This window comes from Camelina sativa, chromosome 1 (assembly GCF_000633955.1).
Source record: "Camelina sativa cultivar DH55 chromosome 1, Cs, whole genome shotgun sequence".
Taxonomy (NCBI): Eukaryota; Viridiplantae; Streptophyta; class Magnoliopsida; order Brassicales; family Brassicaceae; genus Camelina; species Camelina sativa.
The window spans coordinates 10,206,367-10,223,984 of NC_025685.1; the positions used below are offsets into that span (position 1 = coordinate 10,206,367).

The 17,618-nt window shown below is 40.3% G+C and overlaps 4 protein-coding genes across 5 annotated transcripts in view; 2 read left to right on the forward strand and 2 right to left on the reverse strand.

Annotated features, from left to right (window-relative positions):
* The window catches only part of LOC104706174, a 3,312-nt gene extending 2,503 nt beyond the window's left edge, over positions 1 to 809 (forward strand). Inside the window, exon 2 of the mRNA XM_010422339.1 lies at positions 624 to 809. Within this exon, the coding sequence (XP_010420641.1) occupies positions 624 to 809 (186 nt within the window). The remainder of the gene's footprint in view (positions 1 to 623) is intronic.
* On the forward strand, positions 7,495 to 8,342 carry LOC104786586. The gene has a single exon (XM_010512021.2). The coding sequence runs from the start codon at positions 7,550 to 7,552 to the stop codon at positions 8,171 to 8,173; it is 624 nt and encodes a 207-aa protein (XP_010510323.1). The 5' UTR covers positions 7,495 to 7,549; the 3' UTR covers positions 8,174 to 8,342.
* Positions 8,292 to 10,934, reverse strand: LOC104786565. Of its 2 annotated transcripts, none has more exons than XM_010511998.2 (5): positions 10,693 to 10,934; positions 9,307 to 10,090; positions 8,957 to 9,164; positions 8,749 to 8,878; positions 8,292 to 8,645 (listed from the first exon to the last, which is right to left on the reverse strand). In XM_010511998.2, the coding sequence occupies exons 2-5, from the start codon at positions 10,071 to 10,073 to the stop codon at positions 8,371 to 8,373; spliced, it is 1,380 nt and encodes a 459-aa protein (XP_010510300.1). In that variant the 5' UTR covers positions 10,074 to 10,090; positions 10,693 to 10,934; the 3' UTR covers positions 8,292 to 8,370. The 2 variants fall into 2 exon arrangements, with proteins under 2 accessions (XP_010510300.1, XP_010510307.1); XM_010512005.2 differs by lacking the exon at positions 10,693 to 10,934 and adding an exon at positions 10,341 to 10,438.
* On the reverse strand, positions 11,023 to 16,078 carry LOC104786595 (WD repeat-containing protein 3-like). The gene is made up of 12 exons (XM_010512036.2): positions 15,732 to 16,078; positions 15,326 to 15,541; positions 14,099 to 15,223; positions 13,729 to 13,851; positions 13,395 to 13,576; positions 12,797 to 13,028; positions 12,391 to 12,600; positions 12,053 to 12,181; positions 11,847 to 11,915; positions 11,546 to 11,668; positions 11,405 to 11,455; positions 11,023 to 11,323 (listed from the first exon to the last, which is right to left on the reverse strand). The coding sequence occupies exons 1-12, from the start codon at positions 15,966 to 15,968 to the stop codon at positions 11,150 to 11,152; spliced, it is 2,871 nt and encodes a 956-aa protein (XP_010510338.1). The 5' UTR covers positions 15,969 to 16,078; the 3' UTR covers positions 11,023 to 11,149.

Sequence of the window (17,618 nt, forward strand, 5' to 3'; positions counted from 1 at the left end):
AATAATAATAATAATAAAAACAAAAGTTTGAAAACTTTAAAACAAAAACGAGCTCTCTCGAACGAGTCCATCTCAGCGAGATGTCCAGCTCTTACATCGACCCTCTGGCCAAGGGAACGATTTAAAACGCGTTCCTCATGGATGCAGCGGCGAAATAATCCGCACAAAATAAGCCGACCCAGATCGCATTCAGCTAGCAGGCGGTTAAGTTTGTATAAGCCGAGTTCTCACTTGCACTTTCTTGCCGACCTCGTGGCAAACACAGGGTAAGCCGGACACCAGGGCCGCACCTAAAAGGTATGACGAGCTCATCTCGATTACCATCCTAAACATTTGGTATTCGACACACGTAATAGGATAAGCCAAGAGACGTCTTGCACCGTAAAGTACAACTCGATACCAAAGATAGGAAGAACGCAATTTTATTCCATAACCAAAGAGCAAACAAGTTCAAAATAACAAAAGGTCATGCTCGGCACAAGTTCAAAGTAACAACTAACAAAAGGCCATGCTCGGCACAAGTTCAAAGTAACAACCAACAAGAGCAAGCAATGCTCGCCACAAAAAAAAAAACTAACAGAACAAACAAGTCTCAAAGTGCAAACTTAGTCTTCAAATCCCAGATCGGCATCGGAGGGTTTATCAAACTCAAACTCGCCGATCTTCACGTGCCAGACCTGGCACTCCCTCCGCAGACTTTCCAGCGTGTCCATCGGAACATTCGCACCCCTAGCAACCATCTCCTCGAGATACGAGCGAATCCCCTCAGCACGGTTGCTTTCAACGAAGAAATGGTCCGTGCACTGTAACTGGATAATGTAACGATGCAATATGTCAACCCGAGTCTAGCACGCGTCGAGCTCGGGCCGACCTTCGAAGGGACTGCTCCCAATAGGCTCGAGATTGTCCGGTTCAAGGACGGGAATCTTCACCTCAGCCAATGACGCCTCACGACGAGAGCGCTCCTCTAACAAATGATCCCATCTCCATTTTGGGACCAAAAATCCCTCGTCGATGAAACCAGAAATGACGCTCGAACTTTTGACGCGTAGCGAGAATGTAAGCTCTCAACCTCTGGATCTGAGCGCGATAAAACTCCATCTCGGAACGAATTACATCATCAGACCTCACAGAGAGCCGCTCTCGCGCCCTCCTCAGCCATGCCGNATCTCAACTACTCTAAAATCAAAAGGAGAGGTTTATCTTTAAAACAAGAAAGGAGGATGATGAGAAATGAGCAACTTGAAGACTAATTTATAGAACAAATAGTACAATTTTTGAGGCAAAGCAATCAATACCGCAATTCTCGAAAAACACATCCATAGAATGATGAACACATATCATAAAACTAGAAGAAAACACATAAAGCAAGTCCAATCATAGTGCAAAGGTTCAAAAAGAAAATACATCGCCTAAACAGCCCAACATCCGCTACAAAACAGGAATAGGTTCTAAAAGAACAAGACAAAAGCAAGTCACTGCTCGGCAGCAACCTGAGCGTCTGAGCCCGCAGGTGCCCCTGCCATGACGACCTCCTCTCCTACAATCACGGGAACCTCCTCCGCCTGAAGGTTCGTAGGAACGATCGCGGTCTATGGAAGAACCTCGAGGTCGTTGTCCAAAATATCGGCGATATCGAAACCAAGAACCTTGTCCTCCCACATCTTCATATCAGCCTCCAAGCCGAGCAAAGTCTTCGACGAAATGACCGTACCACTCTTCACCAGCTCCTGAAGACAATCATAGGTGCCGTTCACCTGGCTCAAAGTCAGAAGAGACTCTTGCGCCGCTCTGTTGTCAATAATATGCTTCCTCATCCTCTCAATACGAGACCTGTAGCCAGCAATCTCGACATCGATGTCATGCCGCTCCGCTTGCAGCTGCTGCAACTGCACCTTCTGAAATGCGTGATCAACCTCGAACTGCTCGAGACGAGAGCGGGAAGCGTCAAGAGAAGCCTTGAGATCGGCCACCTGCTTCCTGAAACAGGCATTTTGCTTCGTGAGGACAGCAGAAACCCCTCGCTCTTTATCAAGATCCTGACGAAGCTCCTCAGCCGATCTCCTCGACGGTTCAGAAGTACGAGAATCAGCAAGTTGCTTCTCCAGCACGGCAATGCAACGCTCGTACGAGACGACCATGCGATTCACGCCACCACCATCCTGAAATGCAAGAAATAAAGAATCAAGATAATAGTTGGGAAAATTCAATCAAGAACATAAAGAGAAATGCCAACCTGGAAGTGTTTCCGAGCCCACGACCGATACAGCTCGGGATCATAGAGAGAACCCACAGAAGGGAGCGGGTCGAAGGAGCCGCGAACCTTGCTAGCAAGCTCACCACAAGCAGTAGCGTTGTTGATAAACAACTCATCCTTCGTCTTGTAAGAAAAAGAGAACGAATCATCAATCTCAGTGGTGTCGCGCGGTATGCCATCCCTCCTAGATCTCTTGGACGACTCGGGCTCGGGAGCGACCACCTCACCATGAGAAGCTCTCTTCCTTGATGGAGTAGGACGTCCAGAATCAGCGACGATGATCGCTAGGGCATCAGAAGCCTCGCCACGTGACTTCTGCGCACGCGGAACGACAGCAAGAACCTTGGCAGCTCTTTTGTCGGTACGGGTAGCGGCCACCTCCGCCGATCTCAAAATCTCCTGCAACTCGCAGATCGACACCTCCGCTGGCTAACGGGTCAACGACTTCAGTGTCGGCAGAGCGCGAGGAAGACCCAGCATCAACGGCCTTCTTGAACTGATCGACGTATCGAGGAAGACGAGTGTTAACTTTTCCCATCCCTAAGCGCGGTAGACCTAAAAAGGAAAACAAAAGTGTGACGACCTAATAACCACCAAGGAGAGCAACAATCGATACAACGGAATAAGCAGGAAACTCACGAGATCTCTGAGTAATCGAAGGCCAATGGAGCGCCCCTAGTGTTCGGATCTGTCTGAGGTTATCAAAAAAACCTGGAGGATGAGCGCGCAAACGGACGACAGGCTCTGCAAACACCAACAAAAACAAGGAAAGGGTTAGAATCCAGTCAAATGGCAATCAAACAAGTATGAGTGAGAAACTATGAAGCTACCGGGAAACATATTCCACTCAGTAGCACAAAACACATCGAGATCGTCTAACGAAATCTCGTCCCGCTTGACAAAGAAAAAATAACGTTGCCAACGACGAATCTTTTTCTCAGCCCCAACGATTATCTGCTGACCTGATTTAGCACTGGTGTAGAAGTATCCCGGACTACCCCTAACTTTTGTGAACTTGGTGGTTTCCTCTAGAAAATGCACATCAACCTCTATACCACAGTTGGTACCAAGTATCGCCAAACCGACCGTATTACGGATACCTCCCACAGAAAGCTGAGAAATGGTAATCCTACGCCTCGCACAATAACGTACCAAAAATTCCGGCAAAGGGAACCAAAGACCGCATTCAGTAAAGTAATGCTCAAAAAGCGCAATGAAACCTGTCGGAGGCGTCCAAGGACGTTCGTGAGGCTCAGGAACCCGGAAAACCAATCCCTCGGGCATCCTACACCATCGCGCCATCTCAGCAATACTATCCGATGTGCACAACGAAGGACCATGATCGGCCGGACCGGCTGAAAGACTGGCACCAATCGATGCAGCATTAAGACCCAAAACAGCCGAGCGAGGACCAGTATCCTCGGCCAGGACAACGTCCATAGGACTCCCACCAGAACCACTGTCGCTATCTTCGCTGAATTCGAGAATGTCAGCAAAATTGTAGTCGTTGGCCAAACTATCAAAATCTCCAAACTCTGCTCCAATATCGACACCAACGTCATCGAAAACGTCTTTATAAGCCCCATATTCTTTGGAGAAAGCGCGTTGGATTCCCGCAAGGGTCTTACCACGCGCGTGCGTTGGAGCTTGGAAGCTCGTCGAAGGACGATCGTCTTTTCTGCAAGACATACCGACCTCGCGACCCCCCATCATAAGATCGGGATCGCCATCATTAGAGTCGACATCGTTCACTCGACAACCATTATCGAAACCATCAAGTCGACCTCCGGGGGCCCCTATGCCGACCTCAACACGACTAGAACCAATATTGCCGATCTCACCGTCGGCATCTCTAGGCAAACCTCTTGATGCCAGCCAAGACCGGCCGACCTCAACTCGGCTATCCGATTTCCGATAGCTCAACTTTCTTAGCCGATCTCCACTGCTCCGCCGATCTCCACTGCTCGTGCCGAGCTCAAACTAACCGGCCGATCTCCCATCTCAACTTCCGCTGATCTCACGATGACCAACTGCACTCTCAATCCCACGATCAACAAATTCTCGGTCGAGTTGCCCACCAAGCTCTCAGCCGAGCTCACCACGACCGCTCGTCCCTCCGAGCTCGTCGCGACCACTCATCCCTCCGAGCTCACCACGACCGCTCATCCCTCCGAGCTCACCACGACCGCTCATCCCTCCGAGCTCGTCACGACCACTCATCCCTCCGAGCTCGTCGCGACCACTCATCCCTCCGAGCTCGCCACGACCACTCATCCCTCCGAGCTCGTCACTTCCGCTCGACCCTCTGATCTCGACATCTCTACTCGGCCCATCTCAATTTCCCCCGATCTCAAAGCCCAATTCCTCCCGCCGATCTCTTTTTCCATCATCGGAACCAATCCGAATCGGGCCGACCTTGCTAGACTCGCGACCGGTGGATCTCGTCACCCAATCATGCAATCCGCCGAGCTCATCCTCGACCGGCCGATCTGGGCGATTCGTAGCAGGCCCCAGACGATCGCCAACGGCGGACCCTTGCCGATCTGAGTAACCCGGCGGAATCAAGCCGACCATCGGCGGATTTGAGCCGACCATCAGCGACCTCAATCGCGGCGGCATTATGCCGATCTCTTGTTCGGCGGCGGCAACTAGTTTTCTAAATACACAACCCAACTAAAAAGAGAAAACTAGAGAGAGAAGTAGAGAAAGAAAGAAGTAAAAACATGAAAGTAATAAATGAGAGAGAGAAGGAATTACCTTTTATGAAGAGGAAGGAGCAAGTGAAGGAAATGGGAAGGAAGAAGGTGCATAAATAAGTAAATAAAATGGAAAAATTACTGTCAAATCCATCATCTCAATCCGCGACTATCTTCTCTTTTTCGGGAATATCATTGAAAACCGCATTCAGAATAAAGACCAAAGGATTTTCCCAGTGTCTCTTGAAAAATGAGTCTGGAGGTTACAAAAGAAATTACAGAAGAAATTACAAAAGAGATTGTAGAAGAATCACTCTAGCAATTTCATTCTCCAGAAGCAATCCGAGACGATCCGTGCCGAGCAGACATATTACAGACGATTCAAGCATGCCCGCTGATCGCAGAAAAGCTGACGCTCTCCGGACTAGGGGGGACTATTGTTGGACATGGGCTGCGCCCCAATATGCCACTCGGCCCAATAAGACGAGTTCTGTGATTCCGGCCCGACGAAATTGGCTGCAAGTCATTAGTAATCCTTAAAGGGCAATCTCGGGAATTCACGGTGGGAACCCTAGAAAACCCTCGGTCTACAGTCCACTATATAAAGAAACAGTACTCACTGGAGAAAGGGGGTAGACTCGCGCACAATACCCCGAGAGCAATACTTTGCGTCAAAAGACTCTTGTTATTTTCTGTATAATTTCCTGTTAGCTTCCGAGCTTGTCGTGACTCACTTGTTAGTTCTCCTGTGAACTGACGAGCACGATCTTGACTCGTTTTAGTGACGACCTCGCATCCTTATCGTTAATAAAGAACAAACTTCACTCTTTCCCCTAAAATCGATATTTATTTAGTGTTGTGCAATCCCCAGTACAAACAGTAAATATCTATTTTTTCCTTTTATAATTCGTATTTGCAATTACACTTCCAACACGTCAAGCCAAAATAAACAAATATATAGTATATTAGTACAACAGTAGTATTTCTGCACATTTGGGTTAAGATCTCCAGTTTGACACGTCTCACATGATGAATGGGACATGGGACGACATGCAAGAACGTACGATGCTGCGTTTAACCAATGGCATAAAACGTATTATACTAACTAACCAAAGATTATTAGTGGGTCTTATTTGATAATGAGTCCATCAGGTTCCATCACTAAGTATGGACCTTTCAAATCTTACTATCTTACATTATCTCCGTATAAAAGTTAAACTGTGCTTGCTTAGTTTTTAACAAATTATACGTAAAAGAAGTCAAAAAAGAGTATGCACTTACCCATTTCTCCAAGCAATTTATTATAAGAAAATCATTAGCCAATAATAGCCAAATCAATTTTTTTTTTTAAATGCATAAAGCCAAAATTACAAGTCGCTGTAGACGCAGCCAATTGTGAATTTTATTTACTCAAAACAAATAAAAGGTGAGCATGCACAACGAGTTAGTCGATTTAATGGTTCACAGCCAATTTCAGGTTAATATCAATTTACACAAGTAAATGAAATGAGCTGTCGTTTCTATCTCATAGCCAATTTCAGCTTGGCTCAACTGCAAGAAAATGAAGAAGTGGGTTTAAATGCTTAAATGTTGTTTTTACACATTAAAAACAATATATCTAAACATTTTTTTAATTTATTTATCTAAATTTCACATTTTGTATTTGACGTGTATATAATAAAAGAAACTAAATAAATTTCATTTGACTGTATGTTGGAATAGTTTGACATTTAAAGGCAAAAGCGCTATAAGTCTTGATTGTAACACATATTGAATTAAAATATCGAATTCCCTTCCATTTATGATGCATTATATACAAAGTATAAATATAAACACAACAATCATTGTGAAATTTTCTTTGCATTTTCCATTTTTGTGTTTACATGTGAAAAATATTATGCTAATTGTTTTCAACTTTCAAATTCACATATAAACAAATTTTAAACGCAAACGTAAAACACATTCAGATTATTTTTTTACGTTTGCATATTTGCAACTGCAAAGTCTATCCTTATGATACAGAAAACACTAACATGTTTTTCTCTATTACTATTTTTTTAACGTTTATAAGTTGTTATTACAAAAAGAGAACTAATACTTGTGTTTTACTTGAAAGTTAATACTGTAATTAACATCACAATGTAGCGTATATATATATAACACAAAAACAAACACATTAAAACTTATCATGCAATATTTAATGTGTTTGTTTGCTAAAGTCCTAGAAATTTTTCGTACATCCAAAAGAGAAACTTCTCTTTACATTCAGTCAATAACAAACGTGTGCTTACGAAGCCTTAGAAATTTCTTCTCGTTTAGGTCCAAAACTTAATAACATTTGTCTACTTTTCTTATCGATCGAAGAAAATAATAATCAACCGTTTTAGAAATCATTGAGTCTTCGTGTATAGACACAATCACACAAGTGATGATTTGACTTGGTCAATGTTATTACCAATTCTTCTACGGTGTTACAACCCAACATCTCGGACCGGATCAATGGTTTATCATCTCAAACTGTTCTATAAATACCGACAAACGTATCAAGCCAAAAACACACTTTATAGTTTATACATCTAACTCGAATTTCAAGCTCATGTCCGATACTTCTTCTTTGCTCATACCCAAAACAAACCCTCCAGCTTCATCGGAAACCATGGCAAATAAATCCCTCACTGGCCTGGAGAGTCTTATAAAGCTTCTCCCAACAGGAACACTCTTCATCTACCTTTTACTCAACCCTATTCTCACTAACGACGGTGAATGCACCACAGTTAATAAGGTCATATCAAGCATCCTTGTCGGCCTTTGCAGCTTCTCCTGCGTGTTCTCATGCTTTACCGATAGTTTCAAAGGCCCCGACGGATCAAGAAAGTTTGGTATAGTCACCAAAAAAGGTCTCTGGACTTATGCTGATCCGGGATCTGTGGACTTGTCCAAGTACAAGCTTAGGATAGCAGATTTCGTTCATGCGGGTTTTGTGCTGGCTGTGTTTGGGACACTGGTGTTGCTTGACGCTAATACCGCAAGCTGCTTTTATCCTCGGTTCAGGGAAACGCAAAAGACGTTAGTCATGGCTTTGCCTCCAGCCGTGGGTGTTGCCTCAGCCGCTATCTTCGCTTTATTTCCAAGCAAACGGAGTGGAATCGGGTACGCACCAATTGCTGAGGAGGAGGTAGCTGCTGAGAAGGAGACCAAGAAAGCCTCCGTCTCTGCTTGAGATATGCTGCTTCTGTTGTTTCCAAACTATTTGTTGTAGATTGTAAAAGAATATGATTGTTTGCTTAAACATTAATTTAGTTCTTTGTAACCATAGCGATCAATATGTAAACTGAATGTTGTGTTGCATCTTAATATTATTAGAATAAACATTATCATCATATAAACAAGTGTTGTTCCTTAATTAGTGTCCAAACTTTATGAATTCATAAGATTTCCTAATTTCCATGTATCTTTCGACATCAAATTAGCTTTTATCCGAAAGATCTTCTGCTTTGCTTTCTTGCGCGAATGTTTGAAGCTACCTCGACATCGCTCTTTGGTTAAAACTAAATCGACTTTGACTATATGATGATCAGAAGTACCTTTGGAAGAAACAACTGAATACGAGCCAGGAACAAATTCGTAAGGTGACTCTGGAGATGCCAGGATATAGTCCACCCGTGTCCCGTACTTGCATGTTCCTTGTACATCTGCATCAGTTTAAGAAATTCACATATGATTTCTCACTATGGTTTGGTATAATAACGGAAGAATAATAAAACTTTGCAAGTTAAGAGAAACAGAGAGACTAACTTTGTCCTTTGGCAATAATGACTACAGGCTCACATTCTCCTGCAAATTCTTTTGAATCTGAATATCCTTTTCCCTTGAGAAGTCTCATCACTTCAACTCTAGGCGTTGGCTTTCCAGAATCCTCGTAATACTGTTCTTACAGTAAACAGTTTTGGTTATATATGAAATGAAACAAACTAAAACTATGACCGGTCTAACGAAATGTTACCTTTACGATGTGGTTCCATCTTGCTATGGAATAATCAGAGCCATCAAGAGAATTCAAGCCTCCAAGCAGGATGTGGGGAGATTCATCTCCTCGAGTAATTGCATCGATTTGCTTCATCCGCCAGTTCTCATCTAGATGGTCAAGTTGAGTACAATACACGTTTACATCTCCAGCCCATGGGACCTCTATAGTCACTTTCAACACATTCCTACACACACACAAAAAAAAAACCACTTGAGTCGACCATACACATCAAACAACATGTTTCAGAACAGAAAACAAAGACATTGCATCTTCTATTGCTTCTATATAACCTGAATATCATTTAAGCAAAAGAAGATTTTAATCACCTAAAATCATCTGCATCAGCAATCCTCTGAACTCTCCACTTCTTTATAGGCCATTTTGACAGTATGGCATTGCCATACTCCGGCGCCCAGCTCTCTGCAAACACGTATTTCATACCTAAGGCAGACGCCAAATCTGATAATGGCTTCATAAGTGTCTCTTCTTCTGCTTTCACGTCTTGCAAAGCCAAGATGTCTGCATCCAATTCTCTTAACAACTCAGCTATGCTTCTTCTGCTGCTGTAACCGTTAAAGCTTTCTTGATCCCACCAACAAGAAGGAAGACACACGGGAGACCTCATCGAGATACTTCCTCTGTTTTCTTTCCCGTCTTTATCATTCTCTACCATACTCAGAAATCTGTAGCTTTGTGATAAAGAAATCTCATTGTCTGGGAGATTAATGCAGACCTTTGGTTTCCTGGCTGCAGAAGAATGTAACGGAGACTGCTTCAGAATCCCTCTGGGAGAAGGGCATGAGATGTTGTTGCTGCTATCTATATGACCAAGAAAAGCTGTTTCCTCCATGTTTTGCACAACAGGCGCAAGTGAGAACATTGCCACGTTAAACGTGGCAACCCGGATATGTCTTCTGGAGTTTGAGCTGAGATTGATAGAAGAAACTTCGGTTTCCGGGATCTCCTTTCTTCTCCCTCTCCACCTTGCTTTCCTGAACCTCCTGACAATAACTCTAGCCTTCACCCGTTTCCTGATAACCCATCGAATTCTCGAATAAAGGAAACCAAGCTTCCTTCTAAACACACACAGCATGTAATCTCTCTGTTCCTCTGCTTCAAAAAATGGAAACAACTACAAAAGATTAACACTTTGGGAGATTTCCTAACAAAGATACAAACTTTTCATGAGACAATGAAACAACAAGACTATAATAAATATCAGATCACTGAAGAGACGAGATGATATTAAAGTATTTATGAAAAGAAGCTAAGAGCCAACTGCTCCAAATCTGTTGAGCGTCTCATCTAAAAAAAATGTCAAAACCTGCTACCAGAGAACAGCAAAGAACCAAAACCTTACCTGTTCATCAACCATCTCAAAGAAATTCTCACAAGTAGGTTAAACAGAAAACTGACAAGAAACATATATAATATATTCTATACAAAAAACTAGACTTCTGTGAAGGATTTTAGACTGGTGCATGTGTAGAAAAGATATGTATAAAGCAAAGCTATTAGTTGACTTTATCAAACAAATTTACCAACCCCTCTGTGACCAAAATATATTTTACCAATTAGTTTGGCATGTTGTTCCTGAATGATTTGATTTAGCCACACACATACAAAACCTTTTAATCCCAACTAAAAATGTCAAAACTGAGCCATTATCCGAAAATTCACACTATGAACAGGTAGATGGAGCAGAAAGAGACCTTGTTGAGGTAGGCGTGAGAAACGAACAGGTAGTGATGATACTGACGGAAAGAGGCAGCGCCATGGTTTCCGGAGGCTGAAAAGCCATGGCGTCCGACGAATCCCACCATTGGATCACATCGCCGTCACCGTCGCCGTCATCAGTGTTCGCCGTTGCAAAGACCTTCATCGTTAACCGGTTTATACTGGAGCTAAATAATATATATACCGGACTGGTTCAATCAGTTATTAAACCACAAACACAAATTATTTAAGAATGGCTCTCTGTAATTTTAAGAAATGTACATTTTGACCCCTTTTTTTTGTCAACTTATATTTTGACCCTTTCGTATATATAAATTTCCATTGATTCGAACGAGAAGTGATTTAGTAATAACATCAAAATTGAAATATAAGGATACAGGCAAAATTGGATTAAATTAACCATCCTTAAAAAAGTTTAATACTACTACATCATTAGAACAAAGCATGGCCATGTCCTTCCTCTGATTTCTTCTGCTTCTTCTTTCTCTTTTTCTCCATCTTTGTATCTGCTCGTGATGCCATACGTTTCGCTTGCTGTGACCTTATCTCCATTAGCTTCGTCTTTGCGTCTTTGAAAGGAGCATCAGATCTTGATGCCATCATTTGCTGCAAAACCACCAAATAGTTCACTTATTACTACTGCCCACAAATATGAGAGAAACGTGCTTAAAGTGAAATGTGTTTTACCATGACATGATCCATGGCGGCCAAATTGAAACCGATTGTATCTTTGCATGCCTGATAAGTTCCAGATTCATATCAAAACCAATTCATCAATTAAAAAAAAAAAACATATAGAACTCAACAACACTTTTCCTCTTTGCTAACCTTGATTTTTGGGTAAAGAATATCCTTGAGAACGCTCAAGACTGGTCTGGCAGACGGCGTTGTTACCAACTGGTTGTGATGTGTCTGTACTAGAATGGTGTCGAGCCTGCAAACCAGCTCTACCTGCAAGGAATTGGTAACAAACTTCAGAGAAATTCTAAGACGACAACTCGGGATCTGTTTTTCGTTCAATAACTCTTTCAAAAATATCACAGGTTGTTGAGTACATTCTACTTTACAACACAACTCCCGTCTGAGCTGAATTATAGAATCTAGAACACAAAAGGAGTATATAATTTACCTTTTCGGGAATTAGACTCCAGTCTTTCATGTAGCAAAAAAGCTTCAAAGCATCTGAGAATGGTAGAGCCTACACAAAATCCGAAAGAGGAAAAGGCGTTGATTAAAACTTGGATTGAGTACTAAACCTTGGATTCAGTATTAATTAATTAAGGTACAACCAAGTAACTCGTAAAAACGATGGTTTGATAGAAGAAAGCAACCTACCAGCAAAGTCTGCTCAAGATCATTTGTTTTCACATTTGAGATGGCCCTGAGAACAAAATCGGATGGAGAATGCCCAAGCATCATAGCGTTGGGCAGGTATTCAGGAATTTTTCCCTTTGTTTTCTCCTCCTGAAAATTGGAAGGAAGAAAAATCACGATGCAAATTCCAAGTAGGAAACAAAGAAGCAACACTAGATATTGGCATAACCATATTAGCAAAAAACAACGAACCATGTTCTCTATCTGGAAATTGAACTGAGCCCAATGGGGCTTTAACAACAACTAGGGGGAATTCATGTGCATACGTAGAGATAAACAAACAAAGTCACAATTCCCACCTCATAAGCAGCATAACGATTCTTTTCATCTTCTGCTACATCCAGCGCTTCTATAATTGAATCAGTAGCTGATAGCGTTTCTATCGTCTTCTTGCCAGCTAATGCTGCAACACCTTCCTCTGGAATTTCCTCCATGGGTCCATTCCTGTCAACTGATGCATTATCAATCTCAGACTCAAAAAGCTCTTCTAACCTCTTCTCCTTCTCCTCCTGCATCATTTCCAACAAAATTACATTAACTGACCAGCCGCATAAAGTAACTCAACAAAATATACATGCCACCAAATCAACATTCACAACCACAATAGAAGAGTTTATTCTATTTGAAAGCTTTAACTTGCATGATTTCCGTATATGATCTCATCACGCAAATTTAAATAAGTAGCTTCCAACAGTTGGGAATTACCTCGAGGAAGAAAGGTTCTTCAGAGCGATCCCAGCGACGCATAGAGCGGTCATGAGATCCTGTTACGAGAAAATCACCACGGTTACTGACAGCAAGGCACCAAATCTCTGCATGATGCCCTTCAAGCGTTAACAATAGCTCGAATTTGTCAGCATCCCAATACTTGACGAGGCGGTCTTTCCCAATGCTGAATAGATAATGGGTATTCCGAACAAATTTTACACCCATGACACTGTAAAACAAAATCACGTGTCACTAAAGCACTAAACAAATATTTTAATGATTCCAAGGAGTCTTACACACAAAATATAATAGTTGTGGTCATAATCAACATATTACTAGCCAAGTAAATCTGTTGGGAAGATGCTGGAAGGAAAAAAAAAAAGTTTTCTGCTTATATCATTTCTAGCAATGGTCATACTTTTTTTTTTATTCCATTCTAAGTCTTTTTCCTGGTTCAATGGCTCTATATTAGAGAGGAAAAAAAACAAAACTTTTGCTAAAACCAGAGAGAATTATAACATTCACGAAAAAACTGAGTCCACATCATTGAGTATGTTATGCCATTTGAGAATTATGATACGAATTGTGGAGGTACCTGTCACCATGAGCAAAGATAGACTTGTGACAGTCACCAAAGTCTAAACCCCATATCTTCAAATTTTTGTCTTGAGAACCAGTTACAATCAACTCTCCATCTGATGAGATGTCAATGCACATCACAGGTAACTTGTGGCCATATAAGGAGAGGTAGAATTTTAGGGAATCCATGTAGAAAACCTGAAAGCAATATAAGGTAAGTAAGTTGATGTTACATAAGTCAAGGAAAATGATATTACGATAGATATGAGGATGTGGTTAGTGCATAATTTATTTGACGCTTCTTAAATTAGTGTTTTCTCGTTTAAATATGCCATAAACAGAATACCTACCTTCACTGTGGAATCAAGCAGTGCAACTGCTATATGTTTAGCATCAGGACTGATAGCAACAGCAAGTACATCGTCATTCATTTTCATGGACTTAACATTTGAAACAGTGAGCTGTTTGGTAGCCTGCAGATTATCAAACATGTTTTAATCAAATCATGTTAGCATACTCTAACATACTACACAACAATAATAAACAATGTATCAGCTCATCAACAGCTTTAGTAATACTTGTCAATTCCGTAAAACAAAGGCACAAAACAGGAGATGAAAAAGAAAGGAGGAGTGTAATGAAGCAATTTATAAAACAAAAATGCATCTTTTACTTATTCCAATAGAGGAAAAAAAAGAAACTGAAGGTCAGGAATCTCACCTGGCCAGATTTCTGTTTGACTAGGTACTCCCAGAATTTGACTTCATGATCTGCACTGACTGTGACGAACCCATTATCGTTTGGAATAGGTGTAATTGACCAAATAGTGCCACCATGAGCCTCTACTTCTTCCACTTTGGTAGCACTTCCTATATCAATAATTTCAAGAACCCCACTCTTGGTACCAACAATACCATACTTGTTTTGGGGAACGATCAAACTGCATAATCCATATCCTGATTCAATAGTGCGGAGACAGGAACCTGTACTGGGATTCCAAATTTTGACTTCACTGTAACTGGTTGACATCAAAAGGGTGTTATCTTCACTGAGGGTAAGACTCCTCACGTCAGAGCGATGTCCTTGGTGTTCAATGGTAACAGTTTTCTCGTTTTCGCTGCTCTTAAGGGAATAGAATTCCAGTGAGTTATTATTCAAAGAGAGAGCTAATATTCCTAAGGAATTTTTTGGAGCCATCGGACAAAAAGAGAAAGAACTGATTTTTCTGCCAGCTCTAATAACTTGTAAAAGCTTAAAAACATCAGGGACAGTAAGACTAGAAACAGCATCCGCTTGTTCAATTTTGGCACCTGCTTCACCATTAGCGGTTGGATTTTCATCCCCCAGTTTGGAAGTCGTCTTCTTCTCTTTCCTGCGAAGCCTACGCTTTGCTTTCTGCTTTGCCTCAGCTTCATCCAAAACTCGGAATATTTCAATTGTTTTACCTGCCATTTGGCAAGCCAGAAGATTTCCCGAAACATTAAATCTAACTCTTGCAACTCTATCCTTAGTTTGTCTCTGAATTTCTCCAAACGGCTTTAAAATTTCCCACTTGTTCTCTGTCGAGTGATCATCATCGGTTTTGATATCATTTGCAGTTGAATCTGATGCCAATGATCCATGAGATAAGTACTGCTTGACAGCATAAAATCTAAGTTCTTGATCAGCCGACCCAGTAACAACATATCTCTCCTCTGGATCAGCATCGACTGACCAGACTTCAGTATGATGGCCGCTAACTATTTGCATACAGTGTTGAGTCTCAAGATCCCAGACTCTTAAGAACTTGTCCTTAGATGAACTAACAAGTTTCTTACCAGAATCCAAGAAAACAAGATCTGTGACCTACATTAGACATAAATATTGCTTAGTCAAAAACAACAACGAAAGCCTATTGGAAAAAAATCGTATACATGACAGAACTGCAAAGCTAAGATAGTAAAGAACCTGATCACGATGACCACGGAGACGAAAAAGGCCTGATTCGCCAACAACATCCCACAAGATAACATCATTATCTTTACTTCCAGATGCGAGCATGGACCCAACCTTATTGTACCTCAAAGCAGTCACAGCCCCCTTATGGCTATTCAAATTAACCTCACAGGTTCCTTTCTCAGAATCCCATATCCTTATGCTCCCATCTGCATACCCAACTGCCACCTGGTTTTATCACACAGAATCAAACAACAGCAAACTCCTTATGAAACTCAATACTACAAAGTACCCATGAGTACTATTAATTATCTTAAATTGATCTCTTGGCTAAGCAATTGTAATTCAAAAACGGCATTTTTAAGCTCTATTAAGCAATCAAATTGATAGATAGAGTGAAGAAACAAAAAGTAAGTACCAAACTAGAAGCAGGGGAGGCGGCGATGGAGGTAACGGCGAGAGATGGACCGCCGCGGGAAGAGGAAGGAGTTAGGGTTTTGGTGCAGACACCTTGACGGACGTGCCAGATTCCGACCTTCTCCAACGCCGGAGCAAGCACATGCTTACCCTTAGAGTCGTAAGCTATGTTCGAATCCAAAGATGAAATCACGCCGAAAGAGGACGCCGCCTCATACCTTAGGTAAGCCTTCACCATTCTCCAATAGAAAAAAAAAAAGAAGCTTTGATTGTATTTGTATTTGTCTCTTCTTCTTCGTCTCCCTCCTTCTACTTCATTTAGCTTTTGGGTTCTCTAGGGTTTTGGAGAGGTTGAAGGCGTTTCTAACATCTAACTGTTATTTTTAATAAATTGTGATAAAGTCTTAAGCTTTTCGTCAATTCAATATTTGACCCCTAATTTTATTTTAATAGCTTTGAAGCCCTACTCATTGGACCCAACAACTTTTGTTTTTTAGTGCAGTACCTTTTTTTTTTTTTGGGCAAACATAAAATACAGCTTACGAATAGTTTTACATAGTATATATGTTATACTATTATTTAAAAACTAATGATATTTCTCCAAAATAACAAATTTAACAGTTTGAAAGACCTCAAAAATTTCACTGGATCATAAATATACTAATTATTTTGATAAAATTATTTCATTTATTAATTTTTCTATTTTATAGTTAAAACAAACCAAAAGAGCTTCATAACTCATAATTGATACTATAATTTTCTTATATATTTATTGAATGTCTAAATAACAATTATGGATGTCAAAATGATACTATTTTTCAAAGCGAACAGCGTATGATCCACGAATGGTACCTAAACACATCCAAAATATACTAGTTTTCGGAGCAAACGCAAACTCACCCATGCTGGAGTTTACTTTGACTTACCATCAATATTCACAACACTAGCTTTTGAGTTCACAACATTTATGACAGACCATTAGTGATTTTGTTAATCATATCATTATAATCTATATAATAATAATAATATGAATAAATGCAAAGAACAGTTGCCTCTTTTTTTTTAAAAAAAAAAAAAAAAAACAGTTGCCTCTTTTCATTGTGACTTTTCATTTTTATTTTTTTGACAAAAAAATATATACGGTTGCGTTTCTTTAGAAAATTGCGCCTGTTGAATATAGAGTTGTGTCTATTAAAAACAGTTGTAACTTTACATAATAATAACAATATAAATAAATGCAATGAACAGTTGCATCTTTTCATTGTGACTTTTCATTAAAAAATTATTATTTTATTATTTTTTTGACAAAACATTTACACGGTTGCGTCTCTTTCGAAAGTTGCGTCTCTTTCGAAAGTTGTGTCTGTTGAATGTAGAGTTGTGTTTATTAAAAACAGTTATAACTTTTTGAACAATTGTGTCTATTCGAATGTTCACATTTTTAGAAATCTATATTTTTTTTTTTTTTTTGAAATCATTTCAAATTTTAGTTTTAGTTCAAATATACACGTCTTTAAAATTATATTTGTTCTTCTTTTGGGAATATTTTTAAACTGTTTTTTTTAACATATAATAATAGCAATATAAATATATGTGAAGAAATAGTTGTGTCTTTTCATTATGATTTATCATAAAAAAAATTATTTTTTATTTTTTGACAAAAAATTTATATGTTGGCTCGTTTGAGCTGATTCTTTTGTTGACAAAAAAAATTAGATGATTGTGTGTCCTTAAAAAATTACGTCTGTTAAATATAGAGTTGTGTCTCTTACGAATAGTTGTGACTTTTACAAGCAGTTGTTTTTATTCAAATGTATCTTTTAAAATAAGAACAATGTAAAATATATATCATATAGTCTCAAAAATTAAAATTTAGCATTAAAATTTT

Coding starts and splice junctions, on each gene's coding strand:
- LOC104786586 (XM_010512021.2), top strand. CDS start 7,550: ATGTCCGATACTTCTTCTTTGCTCATACCCAAAACAAACCCTCCAGCT.
- LOC104786595 (XM_010512036.2), bottom strand. CDS start 15,968: ATGGTGAAGGCTTACCTAAGGTATGAGGCGGCGTCCTCTTTCGGCGTG. Junction 12,182..12,390: donor ATCGTTATGCTGCTTATGAG/GTGGGAATTGTG, acceptor TCCAATTTTCAG/GAGGAGAAAACAAAGGGAAA. Junction 11,916..12,052: donor ATCTTGAGCAGACTTTGCTG/GTAGGTTGCTTT, acceptor GATTTTGTGTAG/GCTCTACCATTCTCAGATGC.
- LOC104786565 (XM_010511998.2), bottom strand. CDS start 10,073: ATGCTGTGTGTGTTTAGAAGGAAGCTTGGTTTCCTTTATTCGAGAATT. Junction 9,165..9,306: donor GCTGATGCAGATGATTTTAG/GTGATTAAAATC, acceptor GTGTGTGTGTAG/GAATGTGTTGAAAGTGACTA. Junction 8,879..8,956: donor GATGGAACCACATCGTAAAG/GTAACATTTCGT, acceptor CTGTAAGAACAG/TATTACGAGGATTCTGGAAA.